This window comes from Coffea arabica, chromosome 6c (assembly GCF_036785885.1).
Source record: "Coffea arabica cultivar ET-39 chromosome 6c, Coffea Arabica ET-39 HiFi, whole genome shotgun sequence".
NCBI lineage: Eukaryota > Viridiplantae > Streptophyta > Magnoliopsida > Gentianales > Rubiaceae > Coffea > Coffea arabica.
Window position 1 is genome coordinate 3,014,779 of NC_092320.1, and position 19,672 is coordinate 3,034,450.

At 40.0% G+C, this 19,672-nt stretch overlaps 2 protein-coding genes and 1 long non-coding RNA gene across 3 annotated transcripts; 2 read left to right on the forward strand and 1 right to left on the reverse strand.

The window, feature by feature from the left end:
- Positions 1 to 1,270: 1,270 nt before the first annotated feature.
- Positions 1,271 to 4,529, forward strand: LOC140008249 (uncharacterized). Its single transcript, XM_072052021.1, has 3 exons — positions 1,271 to 1,792; positions 2,009 to 2,161; positions 3,778 to 4,529. Exons 1-3 carry the CDS (start codon positions 1,778 to 1,780, stop codon positions 4,255 to 4,257), a joined length of 648 nt encoding a protein of 215 aa, XP_071908122.1. The 5' UTR covers positions 1,271 to 1,777; the 3' UTR covers positions 4,258 to 4,529.
- Positions 4,530 to 5,181: 652 nt separating this feature from the next.
- LOC140008248 (putative E3 ubiquitin-protein ligase XBAT31) lies at positions 5,182 to 8,325 on the reverse strand. Its single transcript, XM_072052020.1, has 8 exons — positions 7,991 to 8,325; positions 7,770 to 7,829; positions 7,596 to 7,667; positions 7,336 to 7,457; positions 7,100 to 7,240; positions 6,890 to 6,997; positions 6,135 to 6,387; positions 5,182 to 5,750 (listed from the first exon to the last, which is right to left on the reverse strand). Exons 1-8 carry the CDS (start codon positions 8,174 to 8,176, stop codon positions 5,370 to 5,372), a joined length of 1,323 nt encoding a protein of 440 aa, XP_071908121.1. The 5' UTR covers positions 8,177 to 8,325; the 3' UTR covers positions 5,182 to 5,369.
- Positions 8,048 to 8,756, forward strand: LOC140008250 (uncharacterized). Its single transcript, XR_011815645.1, has 2 exons — positions 8,048 to 8,178; positions 8,261 to 8,756. It is a non-coding gene; the product is annotated as an uncharacterized lncRNA (long non-coding RNA).
- Positions 8,757 to 19,672: the final 10,916 nt, after the last annotated feature.

Consider the following 19,672-nt stretch of genomic DNA (forward strand, 5'->3'; position numbering starts at 1 on the left):
CGGAGACCGAGGCGGCCCGGGGCGCGGGGGGCTCGGAGAGCGGAGAGGACGGAAAAACCCCCCATGAGGTCCGCAAACGGCTTGAAATTGCGAAATTTGAGAGTGCGATGCTCGACCCCAAGAGGTTGGCATATCCGCTAAAATCAGAGTTCGACGCTCGACCCGGGAGGTCGGCGTGACCGCCTTCAAAGTATGATGCTCGGCCCAGGAGGTCGGCATAACTGCCTTGGAAATGTGATGCTCGACCCCAAGAGGTTGGCATATCCGCTAAAATCAGAGTTCGACGCTCGACCCGGGAGGTCGGCGTGACCGCCTTCAAAGTATGATGCTCGGTCCAGGAGGTCGGCACGATTGTCCTGAGAATGTAATGCTCGACCCAGGAGGTCGGCATGACTGCCTGGAAAATGTGATGCTCGACCCCAAGAGGTCGGCACCTCTGCTAAAATCAGGGAGTTCAACGCTCGACCCAGGAGGTCGGCATAACTGCCTTGGAAATGTGATGCTCGACCCCAAGAGATTGGTATTTCCGCTAAAATCAGAGTTCGACGCTCGACCCGGGAGGTCGGCGTGACTGCCTTCAAAGTATGATGATCGGCCACAAGAGGTCAGCACGGCTTGAAATCGGAAAGTGCGATGTTCGGCCCCAAGAGGTCGGCACGTTGTGCCTTAACTTGAATGGGTTTGTTTGACCCAAGAGGTCGGCAAGGCTCAAAACTTTAAAAGTCGGGGGCTTAAACCATGTCAGTGGCAATTTGATGCTCGGTCCCATGAGGTCGGCACGCATTGATCAAGTTTGTCGAAACTTGGGAGTTTGACGCTCGACCCAGGAGATCGGCGCGGTTTTCTCAGTGACAGCACTGTACCAGAGGTGACCAGGGCAGAGTAGTGTGCGACGCTGGTCTCCCACGTGGCAGAGTATAGATTAGGTCTGCCTGGAAGCCTTACCTAATCTAGGGGGTTAGTGCAGAGGCCCCGTACTGGGCCTAGACACGTGGCAGCCCAGGTAAAGCCGAGTTGGGCTCCGGCCCCAGGCTCCTGGCGACCGCCCTGGGCCGCACCCCCGCTAGGGCTCCAGGGGGATCAGGAGACCGTCCCGCAGAGGTCGGAGGAGATCCCGCTCGGCGCGGGATTGAGATTATATCAGGAAGGTCCCGGAACGTACGGAGGTCGGACTCCCTTGCAGGTATAAATAATAACACACATCCACTGTACAAGGTACGCTCACTATTGACAACTTACTCCGGACAGTTACTACTTCCCGTGAAACTCGCTCATCGGAAAACTAACTTGACCGTCGGAGTGCCCTCGGGGACCACCCTCGGGCCCCCTTTGTTAGCTCCTCTTCTCTGTTTTGCAGGTCTTAAGTCAGCTCTCCCATCGACACCCCGAGCTGATCAGGTCAGCTCTCCTCGGGGAAGCTCCGCGCTTCTTCAGAGGGGATTTGTTATGACCATTAGTATTGCCAGTTTGGGCATATATGGGCAGCTCGAGTGGTAAGTACCATAAAAGCCATGGTAGGGTTCGTAGGAATTGACAGCTAATTCACATCCTGAAGTGGACACTCTATGGTGGTGGCTAAGTGGATACTCGAGTAGTAAGATCCGCCTTTTTGCTGTTTGCCCCTCCTAAACGCCAAATGGAGTACTTCACTTAGAACAGTCCTGTCCTGTCAGTCAAAAAAAAAAGTAGCCCCCTATATTAATTCAATTGATCCTCCATGCTGGAGCAGCACACCAGCTAACTTGGACTGCTCGGGTAGATAAGAGTCGACAAAGCAATGGCACCGCAGCAGGTTCGACTACCTTTACTTGCTTAGTTGCTAGCTGCACCATGGCAGCTTCTGCTCCTCTTATCATCTCTCCGCGCGCGCCCGCGCACACACACACACGCACGTACACTCTTGTTTTGTACGCCTTGCTGAAACTGAAATGGGCTTTTTTAGCCACCATGGCATTACTATTAATCGATTGCTGAATTTGGGGGTAAAGTAATTTGTTTAACTTCTCAGGAAGAGGGTGGGTGGCCTCTTGGGCTCCGACCACTTAATGTTAGAGTTGGGTTAGCCAGAAACCCTGAACTTGATGGATCGGTTTCCTTCAACACGTTGCTTACTGGTTCCCCAACTTCCTCCACCGCTTCTTCCTCTGCTCTTGATACAGAGGTTTGTGTGATATTTCCACTGACTCCACTTTCAGATTTTCAGTCAGACCACAAACTGCTGCTCTTTAATTTTTCTGTTTCTAATTTCCTGTTGATATTGGGTGGGAGATGTGGATGTGAATAAATATATGCATACTACTTTTATGCGACGCATTCTAGCATTGTACCGTTTGCAATCTTCTGCCGTACGGTTGTGTGCTGGTAGTCGATTAAAGAGACATTTATCCAAAACAAATATGATGCATGCCTGTTTCTCTTCTTTTGGCCTATTGTTCTCTTTTCTTTTTCCCTTAGCCATAAATTCTGAGTGCATTTTTTTTGCCCTGGCGATTATTATTGAAGACGACCGATTACCAATGTCTTGCTAAATGGTAGTAACAATCCACTAATTCTTTGTAAGAGTGATTTGTTATATTTTCAGCAATTATGGGTGAATTAAGGTGCCCGTGCGTCTGCAACCATTTCATGTCATGAAACTAACCGCAGGTGGGAATATCCCTCATTTCATGTTGGTCTCTGACGATAATAATAGCGACAACTTCAAGCCCTTTCTTCGATTGATGATGCATAAATAATGGAACTGACTGCAAAAATTTCTCTGTAAAAGTGACGCATTAACTCCTTTCTGCATGTATGGTTTCATATTAGTTTCCTGTGTCCGGCTGAGTCATGTTTGTGCTGATTAAAAGTTGGAACCTGGAAGCACTTTACATTTTTCACATGTCTTCCAATGATGGCATTTTAATGGGCCCTGCTTTCTCTTCCCTTTTCTTTTCCTCCTCCTTTCCTTTTCTTCCTGGAATCATGATAACAACTGGATGATGAGGGAATGCTGTGTATAATCCTTAAGTTTCTACTAGTAAATTCAGGAGAATAATAGGAGCAAGAATTTTCTTTTTCTTTTTTTCCTTCTATGCTTACCAATTCCAAAATGTTTATGAGTCATCATGATTAAGTAGGAAAGTGCAGGGTGCAGGCATTTTCCACTTCTACACCTACTGCCCATACACACTTCATATCTAATGAATCAACAAACGGTGTGCTTCTAAATTTATCAAAAATTGTACTTGGAAGTGCTAATACTACTCTCCAAATCTTAACTTATTCCTATCTAGTATCATGATCAGCAATTAATCAATGCGCCTGCTGAGAAGCAAAGAATTTTGTAGCACCGAATTAAATTCCATGCTGGGCCCTTTTCTTAATCTCCTGGACCAGTTAACCTCATATGCCACACAATGTCATTGTGAAAATATAGATCCGTCATAATCCAGCGTCATAGGCCAAAGTAGATTTGTGTGTGTGCGTATTCAGACTTCAATAAGCACCTCGCAGGGGCAAAACCGCCTTTCATGCTTCCTAGCCTAATTTCACTCCTCGTTCTGGGGCTTGAGAAATGGGATTAGGCCTGGTTGGGGCATTGGCTTCCAAACTTTTGCAGGTCAAATGTTAAGATTACTTAGATAAGCTATTTGAACAGCATGCAAGAAAAGGTAATCAACATTTGATGGAGTTGGGATATGAGATTCCAAGACTTACGAATTCACGCTTATTTAGAATAACTTGTGGTAGTCGTTGGACATATTCACAGATTTTTGCTGCTCTTTCTTGTCTCAGTCCACAGGTTCTTTCTTTTGTGATAAGAGCATCACTCTAGGAAGCCTCATAGGCATCTCTGGCTTTCTAGAGCTCTCTCGAAGATCAACAAGGGGCAGAATACCTGATCCACTGAGAGAAAAGAGGAGTAGTTACAAATCAAAAGCTTGGTTATTCTCACTTTGCTCAAGGCTGAGCACTGACGCTGTAAGCATTAAGAACACTCCGTCTCTTGGTCACTTGCTTGAAGCCGAGAGGCTAGCTGCCAGCATTTACAGGAGGAGTCGGAGCCCCCTAATTTATGGGACTGACAATTTGTCTCGAGTTCCGACTGCAGCAGATGCCAATGCGTTGTTTGTCGAAGGCCGTGTTGCTCCTTCTCGATCAAGTACTCGTATTGGTCAAGATTGCGAAAGAAGCTTAGGAGAAGGCTTACTCCAAGATGATGCTTATGGAGCTCCATTGCTTTTTTCTTGTCTGTGTGGAAGTCTGACACACTAAATACTCATTCAGTTCTCTTCCTTCATGTGCTATCCATGTTTCTTACAGCAAACGCAAATGCCACTCTCAAGAAGGCCATGTATCTCTCTACTAGGCTCCGGAGGGACGTCTTTAATGCTGGAGATTATTTTTTTTTTTTGGGGTTATTTTCTTTTCTTTCTGGGATGAGAGATGATCCATATGTACCAAAAACAGAAGAATATTGTAGAACCAGAGCTGATCCACAGCTCAAAAAAGTGGCATTTGAGGAGTAAATTTGATGCTTTGATCCACACCGAAAGGCTCAAGTCTATCTTTAGAATTTGTAAATTTGTAAAGCAGTTAAATTTACGCCTTTCGGTGTGGATCCACGCCTTTCTATCTTAAAAATTAACTGCTTTACAAGTTTTGAAACTAACAGTAGTACAAGTTATCAAAGCATCAAATATCTGAATTTACAAAATTCAATTTGGTGTAGTGACAAGGTGAACGCCTAAAACAGGTAAAATCACTATTTCAATTACGGAGAGGCTCTGGAGCTTTGCAAGCTATTTAGAAATTGTTATAGCTTACTAAAAGCTACACCATAAATATAAGAAAAAAGAGCGGAATTCAAGTGCCCGGGTTAGAGAAGATGATTTATAATTTCTTGATGCTTTTGCCAATGTCTAAACAGTTGGAGTTGGCTCCTTCTCCTTAGTCAAAAGTTCTCCCGAGGGCCATTATGGCGTAATGAGCTATGGGGAAAGGCTTATGCAATCGATTGCTTTTCTCTCGAGTCTACCCGTGGAAATTTGACTTACTTAGCGACCACTCTGTTCAGTTGTGCTCTTCGCAACTGGCAAGAGGCAAAAAAAATGTCTCCCTTACTCTTGGTTCTCGAGGGAGATAATTATGTCTTTAAAATGCCTGACTTTTTTTGGTCCAATGAGAGCTGAACCAATATCCACCAAAAACAAATGACATTGATGGATCCATCATTGTTTGCAAAAGGGTTTTAGCAGTTCCCTACCTCCGTTGGCGATGCAACTTTTTTGAATAAATATTTGCCCTATTTACTCAAGAGTGCGTAGTGTGCAATTCGCTGTACTGTAGTTGACGAATTCCCTGATTACTACTACAGTGAGAAATGGCTACCGTTTATCGAACCCCTCATCACCATCAGCAGCAAACTTGCGCCCACTTATCCTCGTGAATGAACCCAAGGATGAAAGGCTCTTGAAGCTACTACTACCTTCACTCTGGTTGAATGACTTTTGTGATCGTCTTGGCTGTGATGGGCATAAATCCAGTTCAACATCACCGTTGGCACAGATCTTTGCAGCAACTAGCTGAGTGATGCTGCTTCTGCAAAAGGGACAGACGGGTGCCTTGATAATATTGGTCGAAGGACTTGGTTTGTTGTAGCAACACAAGGATAGGGCGCAACGGGCACACATCTGGTGACCACAATTTTGAACCTCAATCGTACACGCCTGCTCGAAGCAGATGCAGCATACCTCGACGTTGCTTACCTGATAGAGAGTCTCTTGTCATTGAACATGAATGCCCCTCATGGTTAAAGCTCAAGAATGCGATGCATATATTATTTGATTAATTTTCTCGTTTCAATTTATCAAGTTAAATGAGCAGATATGGTAGTTTCCTATATAATATTGGGAAGCATTTGCTTCCTCTGTCCAGAGATATTCCAAGCATACTTCCTGAATTTCTTTTCTCAATTATCATCCTCTTCTTACATTTCAGGACTCTATATACTATGGATAGATGCAAGCAAATGGCTACCCATGTTTAGGACCTAACAAGATTATGCAGTCCGCAGCTACCCTCTTATCAAGCCATTCTAGCTGTCGTGTAATTTCAATTGGAAACTGACAAAGTTTCAGTAGGCTAATTACCTGAGGATCAACATCACCAGCCACAGAGTCGGCAATTGGTACATCTGTGTCAGGCATCCCCTTCAAGATCAACCTCCCCCTTGCCTTATTGACTTCAATTAGGGCCCCTTCTAATAGTGCCTTTGCCTCGGGGCTAAGGTCGCTGATGAACTTCAAGGATGATGGCCAAGTCAAAGGCTCTGGAGCTGAAGGATTTAATAATGCAGCACATCCATCGTGCTTGTGCTTCAAGGCAACCATGTAAGGTATCCTCCTGCATAGACCCCATGTCAAAATTATAAACAACTCTAGCGATCCATCTGAGCCATGATTTAACGGATAATTAGAAGGTTTAAGATCTACAGAAACAACAAAAGCCGCCCCTCACACTTTGACTAGAAAGAGTTAGCAATGATCGTTGTTCAGTATTCCAGTCCTGGTAGCTTGTGGCCCTCTCCCATCAAATTGCACACGCGAGACTCCAGATCCCCTCCTCGACCTTTGCTATCATCCTTCTCAATGTCAATTGTCAAGGTAACCAGTCACTTTCTCTTACCATTGTGACTCGTATGCAAAGAAAGCTTCTAAGAGAACAAAACATTCCAGTAACCTCCTCTCGGAATCTTCTTTATCATGGATTTGATTTAAGTCCTTCCCTTTTAACTTTTACAGTTGATTTAAGTTGAGGAGGAGAGCATAAATAACATTATTGAATAGGGCACAATCTTAAATCATAAACGAACTCAATAGAATACATAAAGTGATTGCAAGCTCACCCAGACAAATCTCTCTGAAGTCGATCTGCACCCCAAGCAAGCAATTCACGAACACATTCCAACGAACCTCCACGTGCTGCCAAATGAAGTGGTGTACTGCCTGGGCAGCTACACAAGGAAATCATCCATGTTACAATACACCATCACAATACCACTACATTGTAACAAAATTAAGCAGCATACTCAAATAAGCACAAGGCATAGTTATACCTGTATCCACCTGTGGAGGCACACACCAGAGCCCCTTTACTCAATAGCAAACGAACACACTCTGCTCGTCTTTGGCGGGCTGCTAAATGCAATGGGGTTGCCCCATTTCCATCCCTTATGTTCAAGAATCTTGCAAATCCCCTGGAATTTCAATTGACGCGAAAGAACTTCAGTGCCTTCCTTTATTGTCTCATCTTTTTGTTCATGGTAGAAAATGTGGAAGCATTGATAATTACCAAGACTGGGCAACTGGGGAGGTATTGGCAGCAGAAAGAATAGATTGCAAGCAATCTGAATGACCATAGTAAGCAGCATAATGCAAACAGGTTCTTCCATTCACGGAATCAAACATCAATATCTAGAAGTTGAAAAACGAGAATTGACAAGTTAATCCAGCCATCGAGTAACTATCTAGCAGTGAATCGAGCAAACCAAAAAGAGGAGAGAAACGAAGAAGGGAAAGGAAAAAGAAGGGTAAGAAATGCAATCATCATACGTTAGCTCCTGCTTGAATGAGCCTTTCCACGCAGGAATGCTTCCCATGCATAGCAGCTAACATCAATGGGGTCTATCATTCAACCGAAGAACAATCAAGTCAGAATATGTAGTATCCCTCCCAGACTGGAACGGTTGTTCTAGTAGTACTACCGCAAGTTCAATTCATCTTTACCTGTTTGTGGCGGTTTAAAACATCCGGATGGAAAGACCGATCCAAAAGCATGGATAGAACCTAGAAGGGAAAAAAAAAAAGGGTAGTAGGAACCAATAACCAATTCAAGAAAACAGAGTTGAGGAACTATAGATATCCAGATTCGAGAACCAACAAAGGTGCGTATCCAAACGGAAAAACTAGTAGCACTGTACTACTACTTGTAAAGATCAAAAGCCCACCTGATTCTGCCCATTGGCAGCTGCTACGTGTAGAGCGGAGAGCCTCCCATGGACAGTGGTCAGTCCCAAGATAGTAGGATCTTCATCAACCATAGTTTCAACTGTTTCCAACTCACCATTTTGGACAGTACTGAATAGTTCATGTTCACTGGCCGCCGACACTCTGCAACTCGCTGCCTGGCCCATAGGTGATCTCCTGCCCTTTTTTTTTTTTTCAGTTTATGCTGGCATTCAGCGGAGTTCCGTTCTGACTAGTTTTCCACTCGCCAGTCGCCACCTACCAACGAGGAGAAACCGAGGAAGAGGAGGTGGTGGTGGGGGAGATGCCTGTTGATGTAGATGGCAGAGTGGGAGCGCGGAATTTGCAATCTGCTAATACTAGCGGAGTAATGCAGCGGCCTTCGAGTTTGGACCCCACCCCCTCCCCGCCTAGTTTTGGAGGGTCATTATGCTTTTTGGGATTTTGCCAGCGGATGAAAATAGAGGACCTGCGAGATTGTTACTTTTACAATAACTTATCCCCCAGAATAAAGGGGGAAAATTTTGGGTTTTTTTTTTTTTTTGGGTCTATTTGTGAAAGTTATGCCTTTCTGGAATGTGACTGATCTAAATTCAGGGATCTCATTCCGCAAACAGTTGGGTAGAATTTTACCAATTTATAGCCCAATTAGTGAGTTCATTCTTAAGAGGCTGCTGTAATGATCGAAAAAACAGAAGATGATTGCATTCGACTATTTGGCATAAAAGCTATTTGGCATGATTATGATCTTCTGAAGTTCAATAAAATGACGTTCAAACTTAGGATATTTGGTGATAACCGAAGTTATTAGACGTGTTTTCTAATATGGCGACATGCCTCTTGCAAATTGTTTCTTAACCTTTGTTTTGCCTCCTAGAGTGGCCCTGAATGTTAAGACAAAGACGTCCTGCAGTTTCTTGTCGGGTTGCTTGTGACTTTCTGTTGAACTGTTTTGTTTTTCTAACTTTTACACTTGAATGGTCAGTTTGTTTGAATCTTCAACGCGGCCTGGTTTCTTGGGTGGGAATCCGCTGTCGTTTGTTGGGAAAGTCGGCCTACTACTAGTAAGCAAATGGAGGGTAAGGGCTCGTTCGATGAAAATTGAAATGTTTGAAACTTACGCCTGAAATTTGAAGTTTGAATTTTATTAAATTTTACTGAATTATCACGTATTAAATTTAATATATTTATAATATTAAGTAATAAATAGATAATTTATTATTTATTTTTTAAATTAAATTTTATTTAAAAAATTTAGTATCATTTAATTAATTTAAATATTTAATTTTTTATTATTAAACGCGTTTCAACATGTTAAAAACTTAAAATCTAAATTTACTAAATTTAAGTATTAAAATGAGATAAGAGGAAGAAGTGCGAGTGAAAGATATTGAAAAATAAAAGCGCGTCGTTAAGTTAATTTTTAATAATATGAATGTACGCAATCACATTTCATTGGGGGCAGCAATGCGGAAAACCAGAGCATGGATGATGGACCCACTCCAGTTCTGGTGCTTCGGGTCAAACCGCCATAGTTTCAAACTTGCCAACGTACGCGTTTGTAAACTTTGACCAACTACACAGATTCGAATTGAGAAAACATGCCTTGAATCACAGATTCGAACCATACTTGAGGATTTAAAATAATTACTTTTTTTTATTTTTTTTCAATTTATCTAATTTTTAATATTCATTTTTAAGATTTAAAATAATTATTGATTCAAAACTATTTATGAAAATAAAAATATGATTTTTATAAAATAATAAGTAAAAACTTTTTTCAATTTTTTTGAATTACTTGAAGGTTAATAAATAAAAATATGTTCTTTTTTTAATGCAATATGGCCTCAAAAGGGGCATTTTCGGCATTAAGGGGGTTTTTGTTAAATGTTTGATCATTCAAAGGGTGAGACCGTTATTTAGACAAATTACAGAGATTGATTGGTAATATGGTCAAACCTCAGGGGAGGTAAATGTAATTAACCCTTAATATTAACTAACTTTTAAGAAACTGATGTTTAAGAAATTTGCTCTAGTGTACTTTTATTTGTCGTTTTATTATTCCCATACAGTATTAATTATTTTTTCACAATTTTACCCTTTTATCTCTCTTTTTCAATACAGTGTTCTTAAATACTACTCCTAGTTTGGTGGGAGTTAGTTTGCATTGCTTTTGGCCTAGTAAAACAACACAATTTAGTACTCTAGTGAGAGAAAACATGGGTGAATTGGATAATTAATGAGGGTACAAAAGGAAAGTAGTGTACAGATTTAAGTAATGAAAAATTTTTCTTAATTAACGTGCAAAACCTTAAATGTCAGTTATAAAAAAAAAGGGAGGGAGTACTTAAAAAAAAGAGTTGGAACTTGGAACTACAAAACCTAGAGCAAATCTTGGCGCAGTTTTGTAGTAGATTCCAAGGATTTGCTTGAAATAGATCACCGAGCCAGATCCAACGGTGCCTTATTAAGTGCACAGCTACTTTAAAGCCCAAAATTGTTTGGTGGGCTTGACACCTTCAAATGTTACTTTTGGGCTTCGAGATGTCATTAGTTTGGATACCATCAAACTTAGCCTCAACACCACGGTATAGACAATTTTGTTTTCTCGTATTGGGTCTGTTTGACATCGTAATGCATTGACTCATCAGAGGCCCGCAAAGGTCTTCAAATGGTAGTAGCTGCATGTCACTCCAAGGTCCTATAACCTTAAAACACTCCAAGAGTAAAGGAAGAAAATTAAACAAAAAAGTTTTTTTTTTTTTTTTTTTTACAAATAAACCAAAAAAAAAATGTTTCTAATTCATGCTGAAATATTAATGTCACGCACGAGTAACTTATAACTAATGTTTATTTTTCTATGGATTTTGAAAGCTCATATTCACTTGTCGCATGCATATGCATAAAATCCTGGATTTTAGAAGACAAACTTCAAAAAATAATAATAATAAAAGAAAAACTATACCATGCGAGAGATTAGAGAGTTATTCCACGTATTTCCTAAAAAAAAAAACCTTAAATTACTATCAATAATGGGAATTAAAAAAAAAAAAAAAAAAGAAGAAGCTCAGAGTTGGTAAACTACAATGATAACCATCAGAGTTGGTATTCCCATCGGTAGAAATTACGAAAACATACTTAGAAGAGGGACATGGGGCTGTTACCTTCAACATAAAAGTGAGGGTGACACTACTGTAAAGCTCCCTTATCGTAAGGGGAAAAAAAAAAGGCAAGTTTTAAAAGTTGTTTGAATTATTTAGGTTTGTATAAAACCAGCAGCTTCGACTTAACCCCGAAGAAATCAATTAGGAATACCTAAGTTTGTCAAAAAGTAATCAGATGGTTCGTGCGGAACGTTACTGACAATCGGTTTTTGGACCATTGATACTCGAAACTGTGAGTTTTCTGCTTTTGAATGAGAAACAGTCTTGAAACTCACTTGGAAAGCTTATTCATCCTTTCATTTTTCAACAATCTTGAAATGTAGAAAGATCTCATTGTCTGCTGAGTATCCTCCACACAAGAATGATGATGATTTGCTGTGGTACGGATGCAGAAGATAAGCCCTTTAGCCATTTGGCCCGTTTCAGCCTCCGACATAACAAAAAGTAGACGGGCGGCTGGATAATTGGTTGGCTGAGCAAATACTTTCTGAGGTGGAAGTGGAACTCATCAGCAACACTCGAGAGAGTTTACGTGCCACTTAAGTAGCAGCCTTGTGGAATGAAGAATTAAAAGGCTATGGCGAACATAGCTGTCAAATGGCAACTTACTGAGGGCAGGCAAATTTACGTTCTTTCACAAACTATTGTGATCAATTTGCATGAATTCTAGATCATTCAAATGATCGAGACATAAAAAGCTGCAGTAGAGTCCTCCCTCTGTTTTGTGCCGACGAAGTAATCAACAAAATTCCAGTTGTTAGCGCTTCATATCCATCAAGTGACCGTCAGGGTTGCTAATCTTTCAGTCATCCATCAAGTTCAGTCTTTATCGGCACTTTACTTTAGGAGGCATTTGCACTTGTAGGCTGTCGCGAGTGGAAAAGGACCAATGCGTATTTATTTCATCCGTTCGTGGCATGCACAAGAGGACGAAAATCGAAGGAAGGATAATGGGATCTAATAAATTGTTTCGGTGATTTGCAGGCTGTGTCGAATAATACACAATTAAATATCTAACATCGGGATATGTCAGAAAAGAGTCGCTGATCTAGAGTGGAAGGGCCTCTTAGTTGGGTCGTCCCCAATTACGTTCAACAAAAGTAAGAGCTTGTACCAGAGTATTTTCAAAGGACCGTTCAGTGCCCTTCCAGCGAAAGTTGTTCAGGGTTTAGAGGCGTAGATGAATCCAATTACAAGTTTGTTTGATTATTTTATCGAGTTTGAATTTGATTCATTTATTTATCGAATCAAATTCGATCGAACTTTTTGTTGTATTTGAAAACTATCGACTTAAATTAATTGGCGAACACATTTCACTCAAACAAATTTTTAATCAAATCGTACTTAATTCGAGATAATCGAATGGTTTTGGTTCATCTCCCAACCAACACCGACCCGATTAGGATTGCTTACAAAATTGATATGCAGGTCAATTCCATCTTTTAGGAAATGTAAAAGGCCGGCAGTAAACATAGGATGCCTTGTACTTGTCTTTCATCAACAGTGCTTATGTTCTCACAATTAATTTGTGCATCCGAACAAGAAAGATCAAACAGTGAAACCAAATTCTTCCACCCTAAGGAAACCCAGCAGCATCCACAACGAGGATGGAGAAAAAGAAAGGGACAGGCATGGATCGGGGATTTTTTTTGGTTTGGTCATGATTTATTAACAAGAAGATTTGGAATTAGTTAAATTTAAAATAATTGTGTCCCTTCCTAATAAATAAAGATACATGTCATGTCATGCATCTAAATGTGTATTATGGTCATTGTGAAAAATCGAGAGCTAATCCACCGGAGAGAAACCAAATTCGGAGCGTAGCGTGTGAGGTTGAAGAGGAGTCGGGGTTTGAAGACGAAGTGTAGCACTGTTTGTGAGTCGTGGCTTGCAGATTCCAGCTTCTAACTTGGGATCTCTTCAGCCAATGCGTGTGTAATTAATAACAAAATTTAAAAAGGATTAGTATTATTATTTTTATTTAAAAATAATAATTTAAAATAGTTCAACTATTTTACTCCCTCCGTCCCAATATTAGAGACGTTTATAGGGAATGCAACTTTTTATGTACAGTGGTATCATTATTGACAGCCAAGCCTTTGCTCCAAATTTACCCCGTCGAAAGTCCAATGGTCAGCTGCACTTTGTGTTTTTCATGGAGTAATGATTTCGTGGATCCCATCTTAACCAAAAGCATCCCTTTGTATGCTAGAGACACGCGCTATAATTAGCCTTATAGAGTGAGAGTCAGTCTCACGTACTCCTCTGGCTTCTCCAAATGGATAATAAATAGCAGGTCCCACCAAATTTTTTTGGATTTTCTAGCACATGCACTATGAGGGCAAGGACGGAACATTAGAAGGAAAATAGTGTAGCGTGACTCTAATTTTGGGACAATGAAAAAGGTGAAACATGACATTAACAATGGGACGGAGGGAGTAGTATTTTAAAGAGGTGGTATTTTTTTCCTCCGAAAAATGGTAATTAATTCAACAGATGTAGAGAGATTGTCGGGTGGGTAGTTAAATAACGTAATTACCTTTCAAAATAAGGTAGATTAAGCAATACACTAAATGATACAGTTTATTTACACCAAACGGCTTTATATATACTAAGATGGTTATTAATTCCATGACCCCATGCATCTCACACACGGTCGAGGAGTGTAATTATAATGATTAATGCTCAATGTTTAATCTTAGTTTGTTTATTCTTCCAATCTTAGTTACCTTCTATTCTATTCTACTCTAATGGAGTCTAACTTGAGCCAAATACAGAACTTTGCTGGATTAGTTTTACTGAGCTTAGTTCAATTTGAACATCAAGTGGTTCAATGGACTTAGAGTGAACTGTGCCACATGAGGATCGTCACAAAAAAAAAAAAAAAAAAAAAAGCGATAAAAGCTGATTCAGAGATTGTGCAGCTTCTTTCATCACACGCCGCACTACCTTTTTTATCCTAGTCCAGCCAAACATCCCTGTCTACGGTTCCAAACAAACCCGGAAAAAAGAAAAAATTATGCTCATGGACTAGCAGCTGGCAGTGGTGTTTTCATCTTTCTTTCTTAATAATCACTCCATGTACCGAACGAACATCCGTCGTCCGTCGGGCGGGTGCCGTGTTTTTATTGGGTGGTTTCCACGCAGGTAGGCTGGGCTTGGATTTCCGAGCCGTAATTATTCCAGTCTACTGGGGGACGCAACGGTCGCACAAAAGTACATTCCTTCCTCCTTCCAAGAGTACAGGAAATACTCCCACCGGTTTTTTTTTTTTGGGGTCCGGGTGCCGAAACTCGACAGTCTCGGGATCTCTGGCCGGTTGAGAACGTACGGTGCTGCTATTGATCACCATGAAAGACAAACAACCGACCGATAATCAACTACACGGTCACTTTTTTGCCCACAAATGTAATACTAATATTCTCCGTATACGTATCTTATTACGAGACATTTATATATATATAGTAGTGGAATTTAGTGTGACATTGCGAGATCTGCTACTCAAGACTGATTTTTTCCTCTGGGGATCTCCCCACCCCAAACACCAACTCCCCTTTCATAACTCAAATTTTTTTGATTGAGTTTTTCGATAAATGAACTCTGCGAAAACACTTCAAAAGCCGACAACTTTTGAAGTGCTCCGCAGCACTTAACTACTAAACCCCCCAAACCCCCCCAAGCGATGTGGGAACTTAACCCCACAGGGCGCCCCGCTGCTAAGAAGTAAAGACCCCCCAAACACCAACTCACTTGACCAAAATTTGGGTGTGACTGGATCGCTTTATTCGTCCAGGGTTATAAGCGGGCAACCAGCCTTGGTTCTCGAAAAAGCATGCACCACCGACCCAATCCAAAGATTCCCTTCCTTTTGGGGATCAAGAATTATGGCTGGAACCTAGAAAAAAAATATTAAATAAAAAACCAAAGTACTACGAGTAGAAGCACCACAAACGTTGTACTCTACCGTGTCACATAAATTTTTTTCCCCTTTTTCCCATAGTGTGCGCGCAAGTATATAACCAGTGTTAAGGAATTTAGCTTAATTTTTTCTAGGTAGGAAATCCTGTTTTGTGTGAAAATAACTAATTTTCTAATTATTTTAGTTACTTGAAGTAGTAGTTTAGCAATTTTCTATTTGTATGAATTAAAAATTAGAAATTATTTCCCATTTTACATAAGTTTAAGAATTAACCGTTATTTCCTATAATTACTTGAAAATTGGCCAAGTAAGGTTACTTATAAATAAGTGAAAGTTGACATACTACGAAGTAGTACATGAAGGGGGCAGCATGTAGCATCCATCATACATGGGGTCAGAGAAAGAGAGTTTTTAGGAGATGAAAGAAATTATATAAAGTTATATTCTTGTGCATGCTTCTCTACATAGAGATAGGTGAATCGTTAAATGTTGTATATTGTTTATATTTCATGCTTGGGGCTTGGTGTCATTGAACTATTGTGTACTTGTTTTCTTAATAGTGATTTATTCTACATCTGGATCCAAATAACCAGGCTATAGTATTTTGAACTAATGCTAGCAATTACTAAGTTAAGTTCACGACAATTTGTCCTTGGAGGAAAATTTTGAATATGCTAGAAACCAAATTGATCAAGGGACGATCAAGATCTCAATGGGTCGTGTTCTCTTAATGCCAAAACATAATCCTTAGTGATTTTTTCTTTTTTCGATTTTTTTTTGTCAAGGAAGATTTGAAACTTTATAACAAGTTAGATGAATTTTAACCGGGCAAAATGCCGTGGTGGCTGTCAAACTATTAGGAAATTTAACATTTTGCCATCCAACTATTAACCATTAAGTTTTAGTCCTCTAACTAATTAAACCATATAATTCTAATCCTTTCATCAATTTGATTTGCTATATTTAATAGAAATAGCAAGATGTGCGCAGCATAGAGCTGTTAAACGAATCGAGCTGTTCGCTAGCTTGGTTCGTTTCAGTTCGTTCGTGTTCGTGAAAGGCTCGTTCGAAATTTTAAACGAACCGAGTTCGAACGAATTTTTTTGTTCGATTAATAATCGAGCGAACACGAGCATGTTCGCGAGTTTTAACGAACGTTCGCGAGCATGCTAAACGAACGTTCGCGAACACGAGTATGTTCGCGAGTTTTAGCGAACGTTCGTGAACATAGACATAATTATCATTTGACAAATTTTAGGGTTAATTTTATGGCTGGACTTTTATTTTGGAGGGCAAATTTCTTTGTTTTATTTGTTGTTTTTATGTTAATGTTAGTTATATAGTTAATGAATAATAGAATTTAGTCACTTAGTGCTTTAATTATTTTTGAGAATGATTAATAATTTGCATGGCATATTTAAAGCATAAAATAATTTGGATTCGAGCATTTCGAACATGTTCGCGAACGGCTCGTTTATGTTAAACTAGCCGAACACGAACTCGAACTCGAACACGAATTTTACTTAACGAACCGAACACGAACACAGGTTTGGAGTTCGAAAATTAACGAACGAACACGAACGTTGTTCGAATTGCTTAACGAACAGAGCTCAAACATGAGATACTCGGTTCGATTCGATTCGTTTACAGCTCAGCAGGACCGAAACTATATGTGATGGTTAAAAGTTATGATAAATTAAAAATTGAATAGTCAAAAGTTGAATTTTGTAATAATTTGAGTGTGACCGGGGCATTTTTCCCATTTTAACTACAACAAAAGATTGAAGAGAAGAAGTATACGCGCACACGATTCACAAGCACTAATTCTGATTACCCTATAACCAGGTGAATGACAAGTGACAACAGCACTGAAAATAACGAAACTGAAAAAAAAAGGGATAAGACAACAGTACTAAAAATGATTGATTCGGTATCCTCAGGCCCTCATCAGCTACAAAGCGAAAATGTCACCAACAACAGAAGCTAAATGGAAAACATGGATCATCTCAGGGAGCAGGCCCTTCCCGGTAATCAGGATGATTTATCAGTAATCTTGTGCGTAGAATACGAGAAAGTAAAACGCTGAATAAGACTGTAAAAGCAGGCAACAGTGCACATGCTAAAGTTTATCTTCTTCGACTAAGTGTCTAGCTAAGAAGTGCATGGTATGGAGTGTTGTTTAGAGTTTTTGCCTGTACGGCCGGAGGCCGGCCGATTCTGCAGAGCCTATGGACATAGTTATGTTACAACTTAAAAAAGAAGTATTAATATTGTACGTATTAATTTGTAGTAGCAATTTTGTAGCAGTGCTGATAAAAGAATGTACCGACGATGATCACAAGCCCCGGCACTTGTGGTACTACGAAAAAGCAAGCATGGCAAGCATAGATGCTGAACTGGACCAAAAGCGGATTAACACTACGCTACTGGTACTTCAAAAATTTTGGACCAAACAACAAAAAGATTTGAATGTTGTCAGAAGCATGAATTTATGGATACACAGGAAACAGCGAGGGAAGCCCAGAATCGTTAAAAAGGATCTTCGAATTTATTTAATAAAGTAAAAGACTGGGGGGGACACACACAGTACAGAAGGAGAGATTTTGACGCGAGTCCCAATCGCGTGCAGAAAATAAGTAAAAGAACAATTTTTTTGATCAATACTAGTAGGCGGAGGCGGACTTCTTCTTCCTCAGCTTTGACTCAAAATGCTGATGGCTCTCCTCTTCTCAATTCTCATCATGCATTGCTCCTTTCCTTTTTCACGTGATTCTTGGGGAACAGAGATCGAGAGACAATTGTGACGTAACTTTGGATTCTGAGTCCGAAGCCCCGGGGAAGATTGTTAGATTAACAATTAACAACAGCATCGGGAATTGGAAAATGGGAAGAATTTGGAAAAATTTGCATGGCACCAGCCACTGGTCAGCGGAGAAGATTTTGGCATCTTTCAAGAACCCGGTGTCGGTTCTGCATTTGTCTTTCTTGGCCTCTCCAACTATCCACGTCATTTTCTACTTTATTCCTCTGCTCATCATTTTTAGTTCGTTGCTTCTTCGATCACTTGAAGAAGCGGGGATCACTCCAACCCGTATTTATTTTGGAATCATTACACTCGCTCTCTCTCTCTTGTTCTTATTAGAAAATTACGTATGTCATCTGGGATTGCTACAAAAGAGAAGCACTACTAGTTTCCAGGTTGATTTCCTCGAGAATAGCAGGGACGATGGTACGAAAGTGGATAATTTGGATCATCCCCGTTTGTCTATTAACAATTAGTACTTTGGGACATTTGAGCCCCTTACGAACATGGAAAGAATTAGGCAAATGACTCTTTTCAGGGGCGAGATGATGAGTCTCCACCCACCTGACATATTTCATAGGAGAGTAACTAACTCGGAATCCTCCCATGCCAAATGTGGGGATCAACAGCAGCATAAAAAAAAAAAAAATTATTCCTTGGAATGTTACAAAAATAAAAACCATTGAGATCTCACATTCTCGATTAATTGCCAATGCCCAGAGGTCCAGTGGCAGCTAAATTATTCGGTCCAATTCCAATGCAAGTTACGACCAAATTATATGTTCCCCACATTCTGGTAATTTAGAAACTTCACCCAATGCAAGTTGAGTTTCATGCGTTTGTGCTCAATAATACTAAGTAGTTCAGATTTCTTTTGACGATAATGACGAGTTAGAAAAGGTCGCTTGCTGTGTGTGCTTAACAGCCGCTGCGAGTTGAAAGCATGAATGCGTTTTGCTAAATTTCATGAATGCTTCAATAACTTCTTCTTTCTCATTTTTTGCTGCTAATCTTAAATAATTCCCAGAATTCCAATAACCATGCAACTTTATGACACATACATAGAAGTTACTATATCCATGTTAAATTTCTTTGGAACCCAAGTCAAGGGTCTCTAACGAGTGCTCGTCAAGATAGATTTCAGAAGTTCATATTTAATTTTGAAAGTATTAATCTTCCCTACACTAATGGTGTATACACTATCAGCGTTGAATGAAAGACAATTATATAAAATTTGAATTTGAAATTCAATTTTTACGAACACATCATGGATCACATGGTGACAATGTATACACCCGTCAGTGTACATAAGATTTACTCATTTTGAAAAAGCAATGTTAATTAGAAAAAACATATAAATGTAAGATTGGGTAGTATCTATTAATGTCTAAATTCATACGGTAGCTTAGGTGTGATTGAGGTGTACTAAAGATGGACACTCATTAGAAATCTATCATAAAATTGACCAATTATAACTATAACCCCAAATACTCTTCAATTGAACGTAATTAAACAACCGATTGATAATCTGCAGGTAACCACATTGGCAGGTAAAGAAGATATCTGATTCAAACACTAGGAAAAAACTGATTATATATGCCAACAAAAAACGTCTGTGCTCCATTGATTGCATACTATAACTGCATAACAATCAGTTAACTATTATTTCTTCTCCAGTGGCACACTTAATGAAATTACGCATGGCTTAAGCCGGCAAGGAACCGGCGTTGGAGAAGAGAAATCAGAAATTTAGCCCATAAAAGAATACTAAAAACAC

Excerpts from the sequence above, each read along its gene's own strand:
- LOC140008248 (XM_072052020.1), bottom strand. The coding sequence starts at position 8,176 with ATGGGCCAGGCAGCGAGTTGCAGAGTGTCGGCGGCCAGTGAACATGAA. Across the intron at positions 6,388-6,889 it reads CTTCAGAGAGATTTGTCTGG|GAGGATACCTTACATGGTTG; the intron begins GTGAGCTTGCAA and ends GGGTCTATGCAG. Across the intron at positions 5,751-6,134 it reads CTGGTGATGTTGATCCTCAG|GTAAGCAACGTCGAGGTATG; the intron begins GTAATTAGCCTA and ends ACTCTCTATCAG.
- LOC140008249 (XM_072052021.1), top strand. Across the intron at positions 2,162-3,777 it reads CCTCTGCTCTTGATACAGAG|TCCACAGGTTCTTTCTTTTG; the intron begins GTTTGTGTGATA and ends TTCTTGTCTCAG.